This window comes from Triticum dicoccoides, chromosome 2B (assembly GCF_002162155.2).
Source record: "Triticum dicoccoides isolate Atlit2015 ecotype Zavitan chromosome 2B, WEW_v2.0, whole genome shotgun sequence".
NCBI classification, from domain to species: Eukaryota; Viridiplantae; Streptophyta; class Magnoliopsida; order Poales; family Poaceae; genus Triticum; species Triticum dicoccoides.
This window is the reverse complement of record NC_041383.1, coordinates 810,291,764-810,313,205: the sequence shown is the minus strand read 5'-3', so window position 1 is coordinate 810,313,205 and position 21,442 is coordinate 810,291,764. Positions and strand designations below refer to the sequence as shown.

Below are 21,442 nucleotides of genomic sequence, written 5' to 3'. Positions count from 1 at the left end.
TCATGTTCAGTCGGACTGGGGCGGCGAGTATCGCAACCTCAACTCCTTTCAGTCGCTTGGGATCGCTCACCGTTTAACATGTCCACATACACATCAGCAGAATGGTTCAGTAGAAGGTAAGCATCGTCACATTGTTGAAGCTGGTCTTACTTTTTTGGCCCATACATCTGTTCTGTTTCGGTTTTGGAGTGATGCTTTCACCACTGCATGTTTTCTCATCAATCTTAGTCCCACTCGTGTTTTGAACATGAAGACTCCCATTGAAGTTCTTCTTAATGAACAACCGGACTAGACCTTTTTCAAGGTGTTTGGGTGTGCTTGCTGGCCCCATCTCCGTCCATATAACAAGCGCAAGCTCGAGTTTCATTCCAAGAAGTGTGTATTTCTTGGTTATAGCTCTCTTCATAAAGGATACAAATGTCTTCATGTACCCACTAATCGTGTCTATATCTCTCAGGATGTCGTGTTTGATGAACATGTCTTTCCCTTTGCCAAACTCCCTGTATCCACTGCCGAACCACCACCCATGATTCATCCTCTGTTGCTTCTGACCAATTTGATGATGTTGCATATTCTCCTCTATTGTTGCCTAACCATGGTGCATGCACTGGTCGTGGGGCTCGTTTGGAGATTTTAGAGGCACCATAGCTTCTTCGTCGCCATTGCCTTCCTCGTCGGCACCTTCAGCTGAGCCCGACGATCACATGGCGCCACTGCATGGCCTCGGTCCCCGTGCTCATGCACGGCCGACCGATGCCCCGGTCCTGTCGCCCGCTTCGTCGCCTCTGGCTTCTGGGCCGGCATCGCCGCAGCCGCAGCCCCTGACCCCGGTCACGCCAACGACGTCTGGGCCGGCCTCGCCTGCTCCCGCCTTGTCACCAACGGCGACTGGGCCGGCCTCACCTGCTCCCGTCTCGCCCATGGCGTCTGGGCCAACGCCACCGGGGCTGGCCTCGCCCGCCCTCGTTTCGCCCATGGCATCTGGGACATTGCCATCGGGGCTGGCTTCGCCCAGGCCGGCTTCGGTCCCATGCAGCCCGGAGTCGTCTGGTAACGGCTCTCCTGAGGCGTCGTCTGGTCCTTCGCCGATCGCAACGCCCCCATCACCATCGACTTCGCTGGCTCCTGCTGCTGCTCTACGTCCACATACGCATAGCCGGAGCGGCATCTTTCAGCCTAAGCAACGTACTGATGGTACAGTTGCCTGGTAAGCTGCATGCATGACTGCTGCTCTTGCAGATCCCTCCTCTGATCCACGCACGTATCAAGCTGCTATGCGCATTCCTCATTGGAGAGGCTATGGAGTAGGAGTATCAAGCTCTCATTCGCAATCAGACATGGACTCTTGTTCCTCCACCATCACGGGTTAATGTCATTGATTCTATATGGGTTTTCAAAGTGAAGAGGCATTCTGATGGGTCCATTGAGCGCTACAAATCTCGTCTTGTTGCTCGTGGTTTTCGACAGCGTTTTGGTCTTGACTATGAAGACACCTTCAATCCAGTGGTCAAGCCTACTACCATCAGGCTTCTTCTCTCTCTTGCCATTACTCGGGGTTGGTTTCTTCGTCAGCTTGATGTTCAAAATGCCTTCCTCCATGGTGTGTTGGAGGAGGAGGTCTATATGCGCCAGCCTCCGGGTTTTTCTGATCCGGATCGTCCTCATCATCTTTGTCGTCTGTCCAAGGCACTTTATGGTCTGAAGCAGGCTCCTCGTGCTTGGCATGCTCGTCTTGCAATGGCCCTTCGTGCTCATGGTTTTGCATCATCAACTGCTGTCTCCTCACTATTTCTTCTACAGAGGTCCGAGGTTACTATGTACTTGTTGGTCAGCTCCTCTTAGTCGGCTGCTACTGCTCTTGTTCGCTCGCTTGGTGCTGATTTTGCGGTCAAGGACCTTGGGAAGCTTCACTACTTCCTTGGTGTGGAGGTTACTTCTCGGGCTGATGGTCTTGTTATGACGCAAAAGAAGTACTCCCTGGATTTATTGCAGCGGGCTGGGATGCTTAAGTGCAAACCGACGACTACACCCATGTCTACCACTGACAAGCTCACTGCTGTTGATGGTGCGCTTCTGTCTTCTTCTGATGCGACGAAATACAGGAGTATTGTTAGTGGTCTTCAGTACTTGACGATCACACGAGCGGACATTTCCTTTGCTGTTAACCGAGTCTGCCAGTATCTGCAGTCACCCCGTGATACTCATTGGTCTGCTGTTAAGCGTATCTTGCGCTATATTCGATTCACAGTGGCTCATGGATTGCATATTTGACCGACCTCCTCTGGTTGTCTCTCAGCATATTCTGATGCAGATTGGGCTGGCAATCCGGATGATAGGCAATCCACGGGGGGTTATGTTGTGTTCTTTGGCTCTAATCTGATTGCCTGGAGTGCTCAGAAATAGGCCACTGTCTCACGTAGCAGTACTGAAACTGAGTATAAAGCTGTGGCCATTGCCACTTCGGAGATTATATGGGTACAGTCTTTGCTTCGGGGATTGGGTATATCCCAACCACAGTCTCCTGTCCTTTGGTGTGATAACATCGGTGCTACATACCTCTCTGCAAATCCGGTATTCCATGCCTGAACGAAACACATTGAAGTTGACTATCACTGTGCACGAACGTGTCTCTCAGAAGCAACTATAGATCAAGTTCATTTCTTCCAAGGATCAACTTGCAGACATCTTCACCAAGCCATTGCCTTTACCACAGTTTGAGGCTTGCAGGCGCAATCTTACCCTTCTAGATTCTTTAGGAAGTGGCTAAGATTGAGGGAGGGTGTTAGACTATATAGCTTCTGTATTTACATGTGTATACTGTAACATTGTATACAACCTCATTATATATATGTGATAGGCCACCCCTAGAGGGTTGTGCCGGTTCCCGAAAACTATTGTCTTACAACCGGCGAGCTGCCCGCGGTCTCGCCGTATCCTGCGTCGCTTGGGCTATCGCGCGTCCTGCCGGCCAGGCCATCGCGTCGCCAGGGCTGCCTTACATCGCCGGTTTCTTCATCGCCCGGGCGGCCGCGCGTCTCGTCGAAGCCATGGCCGAGCGCCTCACCGGCTCCCTTGCCAGTTGCCTCAGTCGCCGCCGCCGTGTCGCGTGACTTGCTGAGACCTAGGCCACGCATCTAGCGAGGCGTGCACACCGTGGTAATATTTCGGCAATTCGGCTACGTGGCGCCAGGAACTCGAAGCCACCCATGGCGGAGCGCACCCGTGTCACCCTGAGATTCCTGAGCCCGTTGCTGCTAGCCACCGTGGTATGCTGCACGCCGGCATCGCCGTGGTGGTCCAGGAACACTTTTACCTGGCTCCGGTGTTTGGTGCCATGCACCGGCTTGTTGTAGAGCTTGATCAATGTTCGCCGGCTACATGCACGTACAAGCCAGCAAGCCACAGGCGTGCTTCTGATTGCACCGGCTAGACGCGTAGTTGGCGATGAAGATGTACAGGACGAAGTACGGGACGCGGGCAACGCGGAGATCGTTCGCAGACAGGGCAGCGAGCTAGAGCATGGAGAGGAGGCAATGGAGCTCGTACTGCCAGCGCCGCGCCGGAGTGCAACGCAGATAGCCAGCAGTGGACAAATGGGCATGGCGGTGGCTCGCATGTGAGCACGCCCCCGTGGCAGTCATTGATTCGGTCACTGTCCGCAATCCCACCCTCCCAGTGCCATGTCATCAAATCCTCTCCCAGAAACGTCATAAGGTTCAAAATGACCGGGATCTGAAAGGCCAGCGCACATATTTCAGGGGTTTAGATGTCAGGGTTCATTTCCGTCGAGCTTTACAACTTTAGGGTTTATCTCAGACTTCACTCACAGAAGATTGCTAGTCGTGTTCACCTCCTTGGGGCACCCTTCTACATTATGACCCTGGCGAGCTATCGACGACGTGCATTTTATAAAGCACTTTTCTGGGTAATAATAAATAAACAAAAGAGCTGAAAAGACAAACACTAAAGCAAAACATGCTCTATCCTCGGACGGACCGGCGACGGTGAAGCTCGTTCCCTTCTTGAAGACGTCGTCGTGGCTCTCATTGCCGGTTGTGTTGCTCCAGAGGAAACTCTGACCCTCTGGTCGGCCGGCGGCGGCGCTCCGGTGTCGTATCCTTCTTGAAGGCGCCGTCTTGGAGTCCACAGTTCGTTGTAATGCGGCTTCATCTCTTCGTAGATAGGAGTGGTGTTGCTGCGCTCAGCACTTGTGTATCCTGCCTTGGATGTGTGCGTGTGTGGTGGCGTGCGTTTGTACCGTTGTGTTGATGATCTTTGCTTTATATATAAAGCGGGGCAAAAGCCTTTTTTTTGGTACAAGCATTGACTTCCTCTCGTCATGCCTTGTTTTGGTCGTTTGATTTTATTTATTTTTTACAAGTTTCATCACTTGATCTATATTGTGATATTGATGTTTTTTTTAGAATTCTTTTGAGCAGTTTTTGTAGAAATTGCAATGGATGATAATTTTTGTGTGAATGCGCCCCATGGTATTTGGAGGCTCTGGATAGATAGGCACGGGCTAGGCCCGCCCGGCCCAGCGCCGCCGCAGCCGCCGCCCGTCAGCGGAGAGAGCGCGACACACACGGCGGCTCGCCGGCGACCTCCTCATTTCTCAACCTCCACTGTCCACTCGCCTCTAGATTACATGGGAGATCTCAGAGCCATTTCCTCGCCTAGGCATCCGCCGTGGGCCTATCAGAGCTCAGGCGGGTCATGCACCTGCAGCGCCAGCGCCCCCCTCCTGCCAGTGAGACGGCGGATGAGCCGGCGCAGATGGGCAGGCGCGCTCGCCCTGCTGGCAACCAAACGACGACGCTCCTCACACGCAGGCCAAACGGCGGCCCCAGATTTCCCGGAGGTTCATCTTTTTTATCTGCTGGGAAAGTGTGCATTCTGATCTATCCCTCCGTTTCTAAATATAAGTCTTTTTAGAGATCTCAACATAGACCACATACAGATGTATATAGACATCTGTATGTTAGTGGATCTTTTGAAGTGCAAAGGTACGACACTTTTCATCGATTTTGCTCCGTTGAGATCTCTAAAAAGTGTCTATATACATAAGTATGTAGTCTATGTATTGAACCAAGGCCCCGACTCATGCTAAGAAAAAATCAATGAAAAGTGTTTCTAAATATAAGTCTTTTTTAGAGATCTCAACAGATCTATGTATCGAATATTATGTACCAGTAGGATGGGAGGCTCGCTTCTGTGTCTTTACCTCACCAATTGTACTTTTCACCCTGTGCCTGCGCTCCGTTGCTTGAGGAGCCTGATCACAAAATTAGAGCTCTTTATGGTGCGCATTACGGGGGATGAGTTATGCTGCCTTCGTTCTGGCCGGTTCTCCAGCTTTAGAGCACATTTCACTCAGGTATTGCAGTAAGGCAAACTGCTTGGAGATACCTTCCCATTTCAGCGGTTAAGCCATTTGAAGGTGGAACATTGCAGCAAGCTGCGAGTGATACAGAGCAAAGCTCCAAATCACTCCAGTTTTCACTTTGCAGGTAACATCAAGGTACATGTCTCACTTGGAGAAGCATTGCAAGTTAAGAACTTACACATGAACTGCACGGTATTTGGTTGTGACACTCGAGCAGAGCTGGTGTCCAGCATGCCAAGCATGGAGGTATGCATGCTCTAAAACTGGTGGTGTGTATAATTAATAGCATAACATAAGTTGATACTTAGAATACCATTAATCTGACATCATCATTGTGCAGATGGTCAATTCACCAAGTATCTAGGAAACTTGCCGACCTGAGTTCTACAAGTATCTCTCTTGGAGAATTGCACTTTGGTCGGAACTTTGATTGTTCTTCTTTGGTTTCTATCTTTGGTTCTTCTCTTACCTTCGACACTTTCATCTCACATGGCTTACTGTCCTGCAAATATGTTAGTACTTGGTCATGGTGGAACTATGAATTGAATGAAGGTTGTCTCTCTAGGTATCCAATGTCCTCAGGCAGCATGCCTTAGTTTTTGGCGATATCTCGGGACTGTGGATTTCTCGGACCAGTGTTCTCTTGTCCCCAGCACATACTATTCTTGGAGTGCAACGTCATCACAGGGAGTCCAACTAAGAGAACTAACATTTATAAATCTAAGAATAGTATGTGCTGGGGACAGGATTGATGACGTTGCACTCCAAGAATTTTGAGGATTTTTGAGGATTTTTGCGGATAATTGGAGTGCAACGTCATCAATCCTGTCCCCAGCACAGGGAGTCCAATTTTGAGGATTTTTCCCCTCCGACCGGCAGCTTCCTCTAGTGGGATTGATTGGAACAGAAGAAGAAGCTAGATGTATCCAGTAGGATCAAATTTCTCAACTTGAGCGCTTGGCTTTTTCCCATTCACACCAGCAAAATCATCCTTCTTTTTCTACCCAAATTCATCCAGATATCTTCTTGATTAGCACGGTGTTGGTGAAGGTAACAATGGATCTGCTGGGAGGTCTTCGCCCTCATCAGGGGCATCGACGGGCACCATCGGCGGCGTCCATGGCCACCAGATCGATGGAGTCCCCTGTTAGTGTTCATGGGAATGCCTCCTGAAGGCTTCCAGAATTCAGAGTCTTCGCGAACAGAACAATGTAGCACATGTGCTGATCTCTTTTGAGGGCAAGTTAAACAGGAGCTGGGCCGGGAGATGCGAAAAGAAATAATAGTACAACTAATCTTCTAGTTTAATTAAAAATCCCGCTGGCTTCCACATGATCACGAGGAGTCCAGATTTGCTGAATCCTTGAGCTTGATGATTGGCCGTGGGCAGCTACGATTTTTTAGGAGAAAAATACAGAGTTCAGCATTCGAGGGAGGAGCAAAGTAGATTTTAGAAAGTAAGAGCAAAGTAGATTAATTCGTTGTATTCATGATTGACTCTAGAAATAAAATTATCGGTCTATTGCCCTGTTGTTCCTTATCTATATCTATCTAGATAGAAGCAACTGGTGAGACCTTAGACACCTCATTCACTTTTAAGACTAGAAAATCCTGAGAAGCTCTATCATAAATCAAGACAAGGAAACGGAACATTCATCAAGATGGACAAGTGTATTTTCAATGACAGGGAGTCATGCGTATGCACAAATCCAAAAAGCTCTATCATAAATAATGAACGCGTATTCTCATGAAGTTCAGTGACTAGCAATCATTGTACCTTTTCTTTTTACCTTTACCTTTATCTTCTGATTCTGCAACTGGCTAGCTACAAGCAAAGTATTGATTTGTGGCTTTACCAAAGAAAAAGGTGTAAGGCGCTAGCAGGAGTGGAATCATTGCAATTTTTCTTTATTCCCTTTGAAGGTTTTTATCTTCCAATCCTGCAGCTACAAGCAAAGTATTGATGAGGTGTGGCTTTACCAAAAGAAAAAGAAGGTGTAAGGAATAACACAATGTTGCTTGTCTAAGGCATTTCTGCATACATTTTGATACACACAAACCTTGCTTGTCCTAAGTTTTGCTCTATCCAGGTTGTGGCGTCTCCTGAACTACATTTGGCTTCTATGTAGCTAGTCTCCGAATGGTACCAGTTATTCAACTTAACCAAGGTACATAACTATTTCACCTGTACTCAATCTGCCTGCCTGCCTGCTTCTTCAGATTCATATACACTAGCTTTATTTATTTGTTTTGCAAGATGGAAAAGTTTAACCATACGAGGTTCCTTGATGTATTATGCGTGCATGCATCCATAATTAGTATTAACAATTGCTCTTTTGTGTGTATCAATGTATATAGAAACAGATCGAAAAGAAATTTATCTGCTGGAGCCTACTAACAAGATTGACAGTTGATGAGTTAGGCTGTAAGCCCCAAATGAAATAAATGTAGAGGCTAGAGATCCATAGATCTGAAAGTTAATCATGCGCACTGAGGTATGAGTGACACTCATCAAAGACCTTTCTTTCCATGTTGCATGCTTTATTTTACCTCATAGCTTAATTTGCGAATTTGCTGTTATTCAGTTGTAATCGTTCCACACAAAACTGTGAGATTGCAGTACTTAACTGCATCATGTACCTATTATATCATTAGTTGATTCTCTAGTTCGAACTAACGATCACCTTATCGATACATGTGTGCGCATGTTCATTCAGGTTATAAAGGCGGACACCATTGATGCGGCTGTCGAACGAATTCTTGATGAACTCAAAAACACGCGAAGCAGAGAGAATGCCATCTACTTTGATGGCTGGGACGGGCTTGGGGCGTCTGCCGTCCTGCGAGCCGTGGCTCAACGGCTGGCACCAAAGGAACAAACAAGGCCCCCAGGACTGGAGTTTGAGCAAGTTATCCACATTGACTCCTCAAAATGGAAGAGCAGAAGAGCGGTGCAGAGGGAAATCTCAGAGCAGCTGAAGCTTCCTGGTTGGGTGAAGAAGGCGTTTGACAAGCAAGACGAGGAGGATGATTTCAGTGGTATTGCTCAAGGCTCTCGCACAGAGATAGCAGAAGTCACGGCTGAAATCCATAGGAGCATGCAGAGCCGCAGGTTTCTTCTGGTTCTTCACAACGGAAGCAGCGAGGAGATTGACACATTTAACCTTGGTCTTTCCTTATATGGATACTTGAGCAGCAAGATGCTTTGGACCTTCCAAGGGAGGTTTCGGTTCGACCCCAAGCTGCGAGACAAGGTTGTGGCGAAGAACACAACAGATGTTCTTCTCTTAGCTTCGCGCTCTCAGCGAGATCCACACGATCTCTGGTCCTATCTAGTGCGTGAAGAGGCCACGCAAGTTTCCTGCAAGCAAGCTGCAACTGTTGCTGAGTGCTACTTGTACATGTTGGAACGGAGTTACATGAGCCAAAATATCATTGACTATGAGTGGACTCTCCATGCTCCCAGCTTCTGGATATGTGATGGGATCATACAGCAGGCACATGGCATTCATGAGGCGTGGCAGGTGTCGCATGCTCTGCACCAAGAAATGGGATTGTGTATTGACAAGTTGTCTCAACACACAAGCAAGGAAGAGAATCTTCATACTTCTCACATGATAAGGTCTGCCGACCACCGACCATACTGGATTTCGACAGAAACTTGTGGATTTGTACTAAATCCAGGCGGGCTTCTCCCTAACAGCATGTTTCAGAATCCAGACCAGATCAGTGTGCTGAAACTGTCACAGTGTGCCTTCAGTTTCTCATCGCCACCATTTCTCTGCTGCCACCGTCTTCGATTTCTGTGGCTTGACCGTTGCCAGGACCTGCAAAGAAGCATAGATTCACAAGAAGAGAAGGACACTACCAGGTTGTGGGCATGCTTCCAGAGCTTGTGGGTGCTTGACCTGCGCTACATGGACTGGTCTTGCATCTTGTCTGCAGATATGATGGATCTCATGATCCAGCTCATAGAGCTAAACATAATGGGAGCCAAGGACTGGGACATGAGCTGTCTACGGGGACGCCTACGTAACATTCGCAAACTCCGGATAACAAAGTCTACCTGCCGCAATTACGACTTGTTATCCGAGATGGAGCAGATGGAGATTCTTGAATTTTGTGGAAATGACATTACGTCAAGCGGCACGTCAAGCTTGACTCTTTGCAGTGCAGCAAGAAGAGGGAGTGGACTTCAGACTGTCATTGTTGATGGATCCGTTGGGCTAAAAAAGATCTCACTGCAGGGTTGTGTTCAGCTGAAGAATGTCTTGTTGAGAGGATTGTTGGAGAGCTTGGAGGAGTTGGACCTGTCGGGTACAAATCTGCAGACAATTGACCTGAGCGCATTGCATGATCTGAAGCTCAAGCAGCTCCTTCTGTTAGGCTGCCAGAAACTCCATGCAATACTGTGGCCACGAGAACTCAACACGAAATGGTTGGATGTGCTGCGTATTGACACCACCTCCCGATCAGCATCAGATAGCGGAGGGGGAGAAAACTTAGCTGATGCTGCTTCTGCAAGGTCATCACCAGTACTGTACGAGGGCGAAGCACTACATGCTCATCCACATGACCATGAATCCCTTAAAGAGCAGAAAGGAAGGCACTTTAATAAATGGCGGGTTTCTGTTACAGATGCAAGGCTTCTTAGGTCGCTTTTGCCCGTGATGTATGCTTTTAGTAAAAGCTACCGGTGGGATATGACTAATGGATCTGTACATATTGATATCTGTTCTGCAGATTCTCTAGGTTGCAGGATCGTCCAAGTGCAAACCCAACCGAATAAAAGTACTTTGGTGGACTCGAAGTACAGAGATGCCTTTGAGAAGGCCAGCCTGGCTAATAGTTTCGATGATTGTGGTAATGGCCCAACCCCATCTGCAGTGATGATGATGTGGGATTGCCCCAAGATAGAGATACCCATTACCGACCGGACCTGCATGATAGAGATGTTGGTGGACAGACAGTGCCATGAAATCATGGAGGATGCTCAAATTGCTAGTAATAGCGGTTTATCATCTCCCCGTTTTCCTGATTCTACATATCATTATGTTACATCGTTGCACGTGTACGATTGCCCCACCATCACCAGTATCTATGCACCTCAGAGAGATGAAACATGGCCGAGGCTAAGATGGTGCCGAGTGGAGAGGTGCCCCAAGATACACACGGTCTTCCACACTCCCAGGGGCAGTCAGAGTCGGAGTGCGTACCTATTTAAGCTTCTGCAAACTTTCTGGGCATCCCAGCTCCTAAAGGCACACTACATCTCGAACTGGCCTAGTGTGATATGTCATCCTGATCATGACTCCTTTGGTGAACTAGAGTTCTTACATGTGGACTACTGCCCAAGGCTCATACATGTGATCCCCATACAAGTTCCTCTACGAATGGACGTCCTCCGTCGCCTGACGACCATTGAGATCCTGTGCTGTGGTGATCTCAGGGAGATATTCCCGTTGCACTTCTACCGTGAGAGCCAAAAAGAGAAGGCAATAGTATTCCCCAACTTGAAGCACATCCATCTCCACGAATTACCCAAGCTGCAGCACATCTGCGTGCTCGACATGAATGCTCCCATGCTCGAGACCGTAAAGATCAGGGGCTGCTGGAGCCTCAAGCGCCTGCCGGCTGTTGGTGACAACACGAAGCTCCCCAAGGTGGACTGCGAGAAGGATTGGTGGGAAAGCCTAGAGTGGGATGGGTTGGAGGCCAAGCACCACCCTTCCCTGTACAAGCCGACCCACTCGGCCTACTACAAGAAGAAGCTGCCCAGAGTCTCTCTGCTGAGGTGAGTTCAGTCTGACCAATCCTTTTACATTTAGTTTTCCGCATATTCCATTAGTCTGATTGCCAGAAAAATTCATCAATCCTGTCCATTCTACGAAATACTCAAACTTTTATTCTCACTACACATGATTGGTTCTTGTTAATAGTTCATATATGTATCTATCTAGAGTTAATCACATCAGTCGATCGTTGTACAATTTCATTGATTTAGTCGCCTTTTGTCCGACAGTCTAGCCATAAAAATCCTCTTAGTATGTATAAACAAGCATATATACCTATTCCGTAACTGACATGTACTAATACATATGCTTTGGTTGGATTGAACGTCCTCCGGTCTTGCAGATAGTTCCTCCAATTGCAGGTCAGGCAAGAGATAAGGATTGCTCTGCTTTCTTCATCAATGGTGTCTCAGTGTGTGGTCGTGTTCCTGAGAAACCTGATTCCTGATTGATTTGTGTGTGTCCACTGCCCAGTGACATGACATACTACCTGCTGGTTGCTTGCTTGTGTGTTAAGTGCGTCGTGTCATCTCTGCTGCCACTGGCAGTGCAGGTGCCGGTGCTGTGAGTTTCAAATTCAGTTTAATTTGGTTTGCATGCATGGATCATCTACCTTGCCAGATACTCCCTCCGTTCCTAAATATTTGTCTTTTTATAGATTTCAAATGGACTACCACATACGGATGTATATAGACATATTTTAGAGTATAGATTCACTCATTTTGTTCCGTGTGTAGTCACTTGTTGAAATCTCTATAAAGACAAATATTTAGGAACGGAGGGAGTAGATGATACAGATCGTGTGTGCACGTGAGAAAGAGGAATAATTAAACAGCGGCGTTGGGCTACCTTCTACCTTCTGCTGCTCCGCTCTTCTGTTTATTTGTGTGAGTGCTGGTGCTTGTCACCTGTTAACTATGGACCAACGTATTTGTTCTCCAGTATACTTATTTAATGTCTGTGGTTTGCTTTGTAACATTGTACCACATCCTGCATGTTTTTGTTGCATTTCATTGAGGACTCTCCACTGGAATCAAGCGTAAACCAGTATACTTAAGAAGACTATTTTTGAAGCTTTTTACAACAATCGTTTTATTTAATTCAATTTGGCTCAGACATAACAATTGCTTTATTTTATTTCACAAAAAATTGCATGCAGTTAAAACATGTGTACATGTTTGTTGTAAAATAGAAATCTGTTTTTAAAATTTATTTACTTATTCGGGATCATATGAGCTTGAGAGCCAAAACAGCTTCCCCTTTCGGAATGCCTAAATCTGGGCATATGACTGTAGATGCTCATGCCGGTCATTGCTATTTGTCGTGGACAGTGGATTTTTTTTTTGGCGGGTGTGGATAGTGGATATGTGGTCGTTTGCCTACACAGATGGTTCTGGTGGCAAAGCATTTTTTATGAAGTAATAATCGGCAGCACCGCAGCAGTTAAATCTTCCTGTGGCAACACTTCTTTTTCTTGAGATTGAGTAGGCACACATTTTTGGTGAAGCTAAGCGGCAGCACCGCGGCAGTTAAATCACATTCGGCACAATTCTGATGAAGTAAAGTTCAAGTAGTTAGAGCATGACACATTATGAAGTCGAGCTTCGGTGTTCTATATATCCACCACTTCGCAACCCTCATTTATACAGTAGTAGCTTGTAGCAATGGCTTAGGCAGCCACCTCCTAGTCCCGAACATACTCTTTCTATCCGGATTTATAAGTCCCGCACATATTTTAAAGATTACCTTAACTATAAACCTGGCCAACAAAATGAGTAACGTACTGAAAAAAAGTTTCTAATGGTATAATTTTGCTGACAAATTACTTTTGTATGGTGGTCTAATAGATAGTTGCTGTATCTTGAAATATGTGTGGGCCTTATAAACTGGATGGCATGAGTAGCCAAGCAAGTCGAGCTATTATGTCCATCCAAAAACTCCACGTGTAGCTGTGACATTGTCACATTTGTGACCGATGCGGGGTACCATGACAACCTTCGTGCTTCTGCAGACTTGACGAGTGCTAGGAGTCCCTCCTCACGCACGATTTGCTCGACATCTGCATAGTGTGCAGACTGGTCGGCCTGACATCATTGAAGGCTTGGTGATGTGCTTTCTGTCAATGTCACTGACGATGTATGTTTCTCATGAGCAATAAATAAAAGAGCATTTTTATGGGATAAATAGAAGAGCTGAAAATGCAAAACCCAGATCATTCCGTTGTTGTTCGACCTTTATATTGAGGAGAATTGTTGTGGTTGTTTGATTATAAAATGCCGTGTCGCGGATGGTTAGTTCGAGCGTGGAGCCGAGCTTGTCCCTTGAGAGCAAAGGACCATGGATATTTGGAGGTCCCAATGCTATGAATAGATAGGTATGTAAGGTTTAGGATCGCCCGGCTCAGCGGCACCGACGTCCACTAGCCCGGCAGGAAGTAGCATTGAAAAATCACCTTTTAGAACGGCCTAGTTTCATGGTATGCTTTCCATGAGCTCTAAATGTATAACACAAAACGGGCTCCTCTGTATGTATTTATTTAGGAACTGTCCAATGCCTATGCCAATAATCATTTACTCAAAATTGACACACACTTTCTCTTGACCTGTGAAACTAAAACTTGGAACCAGCTTTGGTGTGTTCAATACATATTGTATAGATAACAAACGACAAATTGTATATAAAAAATATAGGACAGCAATGACACTCACAACCTGAATCCATATTGGAAGACAAACAAGATATATACACAGACATAATTAAGGATGTGCCTGCTCTTATCGTAATGACACAACAATCTCATTGAGCTCATCAGGAGAGGTTCCTTCACTTGGGGAAGCCGGTGGACTGGCAACATTTCCATCCTTTGTGGGAAGGTTCATGCCTTGAGAACTGGATAGAGCGGCAGCCTCTTCTCGGCTCCCACGGTGCCTCCGCGTCTTCTCCTTGGACAACCGTAGCTTTTATGTCCTCTGAAGCCTGTGCTGAAACGTCTCCATCCCAGTGCAGTGCAGCAAAAGCCAGATGTTGGAGAGGTACTCCCCGCCGGTGCCAATGCTTTTGGCGTGTCCCCGGCATCTGCCAGCAGAAAAACAGAGCATCTCAATCCACACACCTTGTATCACCTCCCACATCTTGTTCTCATCCCCGAGCCGCATCAACCTTTCAGCAATCACCCTAGCATCTCGAACAAAACAACCTTGTGAAACCTGTGGAGACTCCACGATATCAACCACCTTCTGAGCAAGTTCATTTTCCATCACATGACCCTTTAAGATGTCGTTGAGTTGTGCATAGGCGACTCGGCAAAGATGCTTTCTACTGCCTGGGAATAGCATCTCAGGACTTTCAGATAACAAATGCACCATGTAATTGGATATTTGTCTGCATCGATTGGTACGCTCAGCATGGTCCGGAGATGTGCGTGTACAGTAGAAGCAGAAATCCGTGGCCAAATGCCAAAGAAGGACACTCTCATCCAACGGCCTCTCTAAGCTCCATCCTAGCATTTTGTGGCATCCCTTGCGCTCAAGTGTCCATTGCCCTCTGACATCATTGAACTCCATGTAACTCTGAGCATCTGTTATGTACTCCTCCCACCCATCTTGGATATGCTGACGAACTAACCATGTAATGTGTTTCGATGAGTCGTTCATCAACTCGCTCTGCCTTCTCTTGTGAATGAATAACCCTATAAGGTTATGTTCAGCAACCATGTCATACCACTTCATGAATGAAGTTAGCAGTCCAAACAAGGAAACGATCTCCAAAAGAAGAGTCCCGTACAACAAGACAAATGTAACACCGACATCTGTATGACTTTGTGCTTCTATATGGCTCTTGTGGAAGGTAACAATGGCTACAATTTGCAGTACCATGTAGTATAAGATCCTCCGTGCAAAAACGTCGTTGGCGAATTCGCCTCCTGTTGTTGATTTAGGTTCTCTGGTGTACAGAATATCAAAAAAATTGGAGAGGATGCCTTTTCTTGCAGAGTGAAGTTCTTCATCGTTATATGGACAGACTATCTTCAGTCTACGAACCCGATAAGAATAAGAATCTGCATAGTCTAACAGTAATGTATAGGGCAAACTGGCATGTATACTGGTCTTGCCGGTTAGTGTAGGATCTTTTTGCCTTAGGAGAATGGCGGCCCTTGCTTGTTGTACATATGTCTCTAGCTGTTTTTCTCCCTCAATTCTACTGGTGCTATCCTCGGGTGAAAAGTACCTATCAAGGCAGCCGAAGCTAGCATGCATGAGAGCCAAAGGTTTATGGAAGCATTTGAGAACCCCAGCGACAAAAAGGGAAAACGCTGAAGCCAATAATGTCCTATCGGCTGATGACGGCCATGACTTGCAGAACACGTAGACGGCTACTGTCACCTGAGATTGTGAAATTGGAGTGGAGAAATACAATCAAATTGGAGACGCGTCTATATATGCAAGCAACAAATAAGCATTGATATGTGTAGCAATCCATCCCTTCCAAATTACTTGAAATTCTAGCTTTGTTCTAAGGGGAAAATAATGGCTACAGCCTACACCCCTTGTTCTAATCCAAACTTCCTTAAATTTGACAAAGTCCGTAGAAAAACATATTAACATCAACAACACCAAATTAGGTTAGCCATAAAATATATTTGCATGCTACATATATTTTTGATGTTGTAAATATTTGCAGTGCTTCTCACTTTCTCTATGTACTTGGTCAAACTTGAAAAGGTTTTGACTTTAAACAAAGCTATAACTTCAAGTAATCTGGAATGGAGAAAATATATAGCTATTGTACTAAGTTAGCAAGCAGATGGAGCCACCTGAGATAAGGCCGTAAGGAAGTGCCGCTTCCATAGCTCGTTGTCTTGTATGTTGTAGGCGGTTATGCCAACCTGCCCGCCGAGGTAGATCAGCAGGACAGGAGCCCATAGGACCTGAAGATCGCCGGTATGGTACTGCAGCCTCTTCTGACGGTTGAAGAGCGTGGCAAGGGCGTATATCGGCAGAGCGTCGCTGCCAAGATAGGACAGCCAGATGAAGAATCTGTACCAGGGTGGGATACGGGATTTACGCCTGGTAGCGGAGAAACACAGGAAGTACTGAACGGCAAGGCTGCCCAATACAAGGGCACGCAGCTGCTGCTCATCCCACCATTGCACCGCCCTCGAGTTACCCATTTGTATCACTCTCTAGTAAGAGTATATGTCTGTTGTATCTGTGTGTCCATGCGTGTGTTCATCTACAACTGCTTACCTTTTCTCCCTTTATATGCATAATACTATGTGGTGAGTCAGTAAGTTCTTGGAACCTTCCAAATATTGGATGCATGCACAACTAATATTTTTTATTGGATGAAAGCGTGTCAATTGCGTTGATAGAAACCCCTAGCAGGGGAGAGTACAAAGCCAAATGGTGAAAAACAAAAACAAAACAGGCGGAAGAAACTAAGAAGTAGCAAAACCAAGACTAAGCTGCCCAGCATCCGGAGGGTGTGTTAAGTAGCTGACGCCTCATCTTCAGAAAAATAAATAAGTTGCAGACGCCTAAGTTCCTTGGCCCAGCTAGCTCCAATCAACATCCAATCCAATCATGAAGTTGCTTAAGGCTGGCCATAGTGGGGTAACATAAGCGGTATCATGCACTTGGGACTCGTAAACATGCTTATGTGGCAGATAATTAAAGAAGAGAGAGAGGGTTCTAGTAACATAGGTAGATACTGTATCATGTTAAATGCTATGCTACTTTGTGTCATGCATGTCAATAAATATAATCAACTACTCCCTCCGTTCCTAAATATAAGTCTTTGTAGAGATTCCACTATGAACCACATACGGATATATATAGATGCATTTTAAGTGTAGATTCATTCCTTTTGCTCCGTATGTAGTCCACCTAGTGGAATCACTGGAAAGACTTATATTTCGGAACGGAGGGAGTATAATACTACTCTATGATACTATGCACTATAGAGGTAGTATCATACACTAGTATTATATGCATGATACTAGTATATGATACTCCCCACTATGAGTAGCCTAGCATTAAGTCGTCTAGGCCAATTAATGATGGATGAGAGTATTAATTAGAGGCCAAATTGTCAACATCGTGCTGATCCAGTCCTTGGTGAAGATTGTCGACTTCTTGTTGAACCATCAGTCCTTACACCAATGCAATGTATATGAGTAAAGACAAATGCAGTGTTTTTCCTAAACTCTAGACGATGAGAGCAAACTATCTCGTCGACATTTTTTTAGAAAAGTACGAAGAAGCCACTAGGTGACACCATAACTGAGGGAGAGGATAACGGAGGAATATGCCGTCTTTTTCCGAGACATGGTTAGGAACCACATGCTTATTGCACTCAATGAGCAATGTTTGGTAATCTTGTGTTTTTTGTCTATATGTCGTCTTTCCCTCGTTGCCATCGTCACGGGCGAGCTCAAGGTGAGTCACGGGCGCGCATTATCTTCCGCTGAGGCCCCACGCTCCATTCGTCCTCACTTGCTGGCGCTGCTGGATTGTGAGGGCATTGGTGGGATTGGATGGGGGCAATTGAGCTCTTGGAGAACACACGCCCATCTGTTGCTCTGGACAGGGTTAGAGGATTTCCCCTCTTCCACTGCCCATTTGTTGCTCTGAACAGAGTTAGAGGATTTCCCCTCTTCCACTGCCCATTTGTTGCTCTGAATAGGGTTACAGGATTTCCCCTCTTCCATTGCCCATTTGTACAACAAAGCGGGTTGTAGCCGCGGTGAGGGCATCAGAGCTTGCTCCTCCACTGTTGCCTTTGAGAATATGATCTCCGCCAGCAATTCTGTCTCGAAATCTATTCGGCGCTAATAGATCTGCACATCTTGAAGCATCTCCGCGGCGAGAGCATTTCAAAACTAGAACAATAGGGCATATTGTGTTCGCATGTTGTCTCGCAAGAACCTTCATACCTACATATTCTAGACCCAGTTCTTCAGTTTTCTTCTAATAGATCATCTAAAGCTGGTGACCTCTTTTTTTTTTTGCTTTTGATATGGATGAGTGACTCATTTCAATTGTATTTTAGGAGGACTTGGAGGTGGGTACATATCTCTGTGACTAACTAATCGAAGTAGGGAAGTGAAGGAGAATATAAATACTGATAGCTTCATGGGTATGCAGTGGTCTAACTGCTAGTTAACTTCACATATATGGCATGGTCAGACTGTTGCCTGCATGTAATGTGATGCATGATCCGCATGACCTCTCCATTCATGAACGTGTGTAGGAGGGGGAGTTGGTTGGTCAAGAATTCAAGATATAGCAATATCTTGACAGAGGTTTCTTCAGTGGGATCCTTTGTTTCTTTGTCGAATTTAATTAAAATTTTCATGAGACGTTTCACTTATGTATGTTTTTCCACAGTTTGTAGAGACTTCTGTGTATTGAAAAGGTGGACCATGATTACTTCATGCAGGAGTGTGGGGTACAATTTCGTGAGGGTTGACAAAAGTGGTAAGTGTAGGCAGTAGGCTTCTCTACCGGGCTTCATCTCTTCGTGCAAAAGAACCATTCATAATAAAGATAAGTTGCGACCCCGAAGCTATTGAAATCCTGAAGGGTCATGACCCTAATTTCAAAAATAATGATACTTTCATGTGGGTGCATCACCACCTCCTCCACCGGGCATGGCCATCAATGTCTCGGTAGGTATCATAGTGCTACTGTACCATTCTCAGTAAGATTCTGCTATGTGAACCTACAATTCGGATACTATTTGGACCGTCTAGTATCTCAATATCGACAACCTTGCCTCTAGCTTTGGGATTGCAAGCCAATGGTATTACGATCCCAATTAGCTTCGTAGCATATTACAACTATTTTTTAACAATTAGAAAATGAATCTCCCTTGCTTTTTTCAGGTAAACATGGAGCCACATCATATCAGATAGGGAGCAATGTTCATGGAGTAGGAGATCCAAAGCCTCTCTTGCTTTTTTTTAACACGGTACAGACGCAAGCGCTCATATACACGTGCATACACTCACCCATATGAACGCACACACGGACACCTACCCCTTTGAGCACCTCCGAAAGACTGAGCCGGTATTTCATCTTGAAATTTACGAAGTCATAGTAGGCACCTCGTCATCGACAGGGACGTCTCCTCCCACTGAATACGCATCATCGGAAATCCTGAAATAATCCAGGTATAAATGCGAGCACCAGGACTTGAACCCTGATGGGCTGGGATACCACAGTCCCTGTCCCTCTAACCATCCAACCACAGGTTGGTTCGACAAAGCCTCTCTTGCTGATTGGAGTCTTCAGACCACGATACTGGTAATGACGGATTCGAGAACAAGTATGCTCATCCCCAACCCATGTTTACTTTATCACAAAAAACAATGTTTACTTGTTGAAGGTGTTAGACCGACCATGCATTGGGGATGATAATCCGTGGTTCGTCCTTTGGTTGGACCCATCAACGTTGAATTGTTGATGTATGTGTGGCAATCCCTTCTTGAAGGCATTGTCTAGGAGTAGAATACTATTCCTTTTTCTTTTTGACTAACAAGTAGTGTACTTTTCGTTGGGTCTCCTGTTGTTCGATATGTTATGGTACATGTCAAAGAAGACCACAATCACGAGGCAAGTTCAATAAGCTCACCTTAGGTTATTTCCCTATTTCTTGTTTATTCATTTGTTTTACATTAATGCATGGCATTGCTATATAAGTAATAGTAGTTATTTTGGAAATAGGGAAAAACCAGGTCAACAAAACTAGTAAAGGCCATTCAGAAAATTGAAAAAATAGGGAAGTGGAATGTTCATATGAATGCGCAAAGCAGGAGAGTTGCAATACAATTTATGTTTTTGGGCATCGACTAGAAAGCACCATCCCAGTACCCACGATTTTGATAGAATTTAAACTTTGGGATAGCTTTATTGGAATCAGGTTTTGGTTACCGACTAGAGTTGCTCTTAGGCGTACAAAATAAAAACATGGCCACGAAACAAATGCTGAAAAATCACATATAGATTGCTCCTTGTGCATGCATATCGTTTATATCTAATTAAGGAAAATAGCTATGCGGAAACTATGGTCAGTCACATACGAGGACAATCACGTGCAAATAATAGAGAACCACATATATATATAGGGGCGGCATCACCGGCTTCCGCGCAAAAATACCACCAAGCATGCATGCACTCCATTGATACAACACCTCACAAACCTCACAACAGCACCGAGAAAAATTGCGAGATTTGAGACCGAGATGGCCTCCTTTTCCTCCGCCTCTGTGCTCGCTCTGACGATCATGGCGGTGCTCGTCGCCGGTGCCCGGTGCAGCACCTCGGGCAAGGTTGGCTTCGCACTCACGAAGGGTTCCAGCCCCACCAATCTCATCGTGGCCGCCAAGTCTTTTGGCGGCACTACCGACGACTTCTCCAAGATGCAGGTCAAGGGGCAGGGCTCGGACAAGTGGATTGACATGAGCAATGCGGGGAGCTCCGGCAAGGGGAACTCCGTCTGGAAGGCCGTATCCTCTACCGCACTCAAGGCCCCTCTCGCCATCCGTTACCATACAAAGCAGGGCACGACTGTTGTGAATGACGACGCCATCCATTCATTTTAGAAGATCCGTACATCCATGCATGCTGCGGAACCTAAGGGCACTCTATGCTCATTATTTTGTTACGTTTCATAATTTTGACCTACATGCCAATATGATGATCATCTTCCCGGGGAAAGGAAAGGTGTAGCAGAAAAAATAATCCATTTTTAGAATGGCCTAGTTTCATGGCATGTCTTCCGTGACCTGTGAATGTACACTGAAAAACAGGCTCCTCTGTACGACTATAAGATTTAGGAACTAATATCACATGCCTATGCTAGAGACTGTATTTTGGAGATACTTTTGTAGTGAATGTGCTACTTTATTTTTCCCTTTTGATCCCACATGGGAGGAAAACACCACGGCCATATCTTTGGCAGCATCGCATCTAGAACCATAATTTCGCTGCAAGGTGCCTGCTACTTGCAATCTCCGCTATTTTTTGTTGTCGATCTCTTGCCCCCATCATGTTTTTAACTTGATGTATGGTGTGAGAGGGAGGTGGCGGCGTCGGGAGCATCTGGAGGGGGAGCTAGGAAGCCACAAAAGTGCAGGCAGTTATAGAATATTGAAGCACAATAAAATGTTTTAGTGTGCATCAGAATATGGTAAAAACAAGATAGCGCTCTAACAAAAAATGAAACATTATAATGCACTCTAAAACACAATGAAAATGAAGGA

General features: G+C 45.9%; 2 protein-coding genes across 3 annotated transcripts; both read left to right on the top strand.

Annotated features, from left to right (window-relative positions):
- The first annotated feature begins 7,456 nt into the window (after positions 1-7,456).
- On the top strand, positions 7,457-11,790 carry LOC119368944. Of its 2 annotated transcripts, XM_037634047.1 has the most exons (4): positions 7,457-7,554; positions 7,745-7,881; positions 8,104-11,180; positions 11,522-11,790. In XM_037634047.1, exons 2-4 carry the CDS (start codon positions 7,870-7,872, stop codon positions 11,523-11,525), a joined length of 3,093 nt encoding a protein of 1,030 aa, XP_037489944.1. In that variant the 5' UTR covers positions 7,457-7,554; positions 7,745-7,869; the 3' UTR covers positions 11,526-11,790. The 2 variants fall into 2 exon arrangements, with proteins under 2 accessions (XP_037489944.1, XP_037489945.1); XM_037634048.1 differs by lacking the exon at positions 11,522-11,790 and having other exon boundaries at positions 8,104-11,184.
- An 8,393-nt stretch (positions 11,791-20,183) lies between these two features.
- LOC119368942 lies at positions 20,184-21,066 on the top strand. Its single transcript, XM_037634046.1, has one exon. It carries the CDS (start codon positions 20,423-20,425, stop codon positions 20,780-20,782), a length of 360 nt encoding a protein of 119 aa, XP_037489943.1. The 5' UTR covers positions 20,184-20,422; the 3' UTR covers positions 20,783-21,066.
- The last annotated feature ends 376 nt before the right edge of the window (positions 21,067-21,442 follow it).

Coding starts and splice junctions, on each gene's coding strand:
- LOC119368942 (XM_037634046.1), top strand. CDS start 20,423: ATGGCCTCCTTTTCCTCCGCCTCTGTGCTCGCTCTGACGATCATGGCG.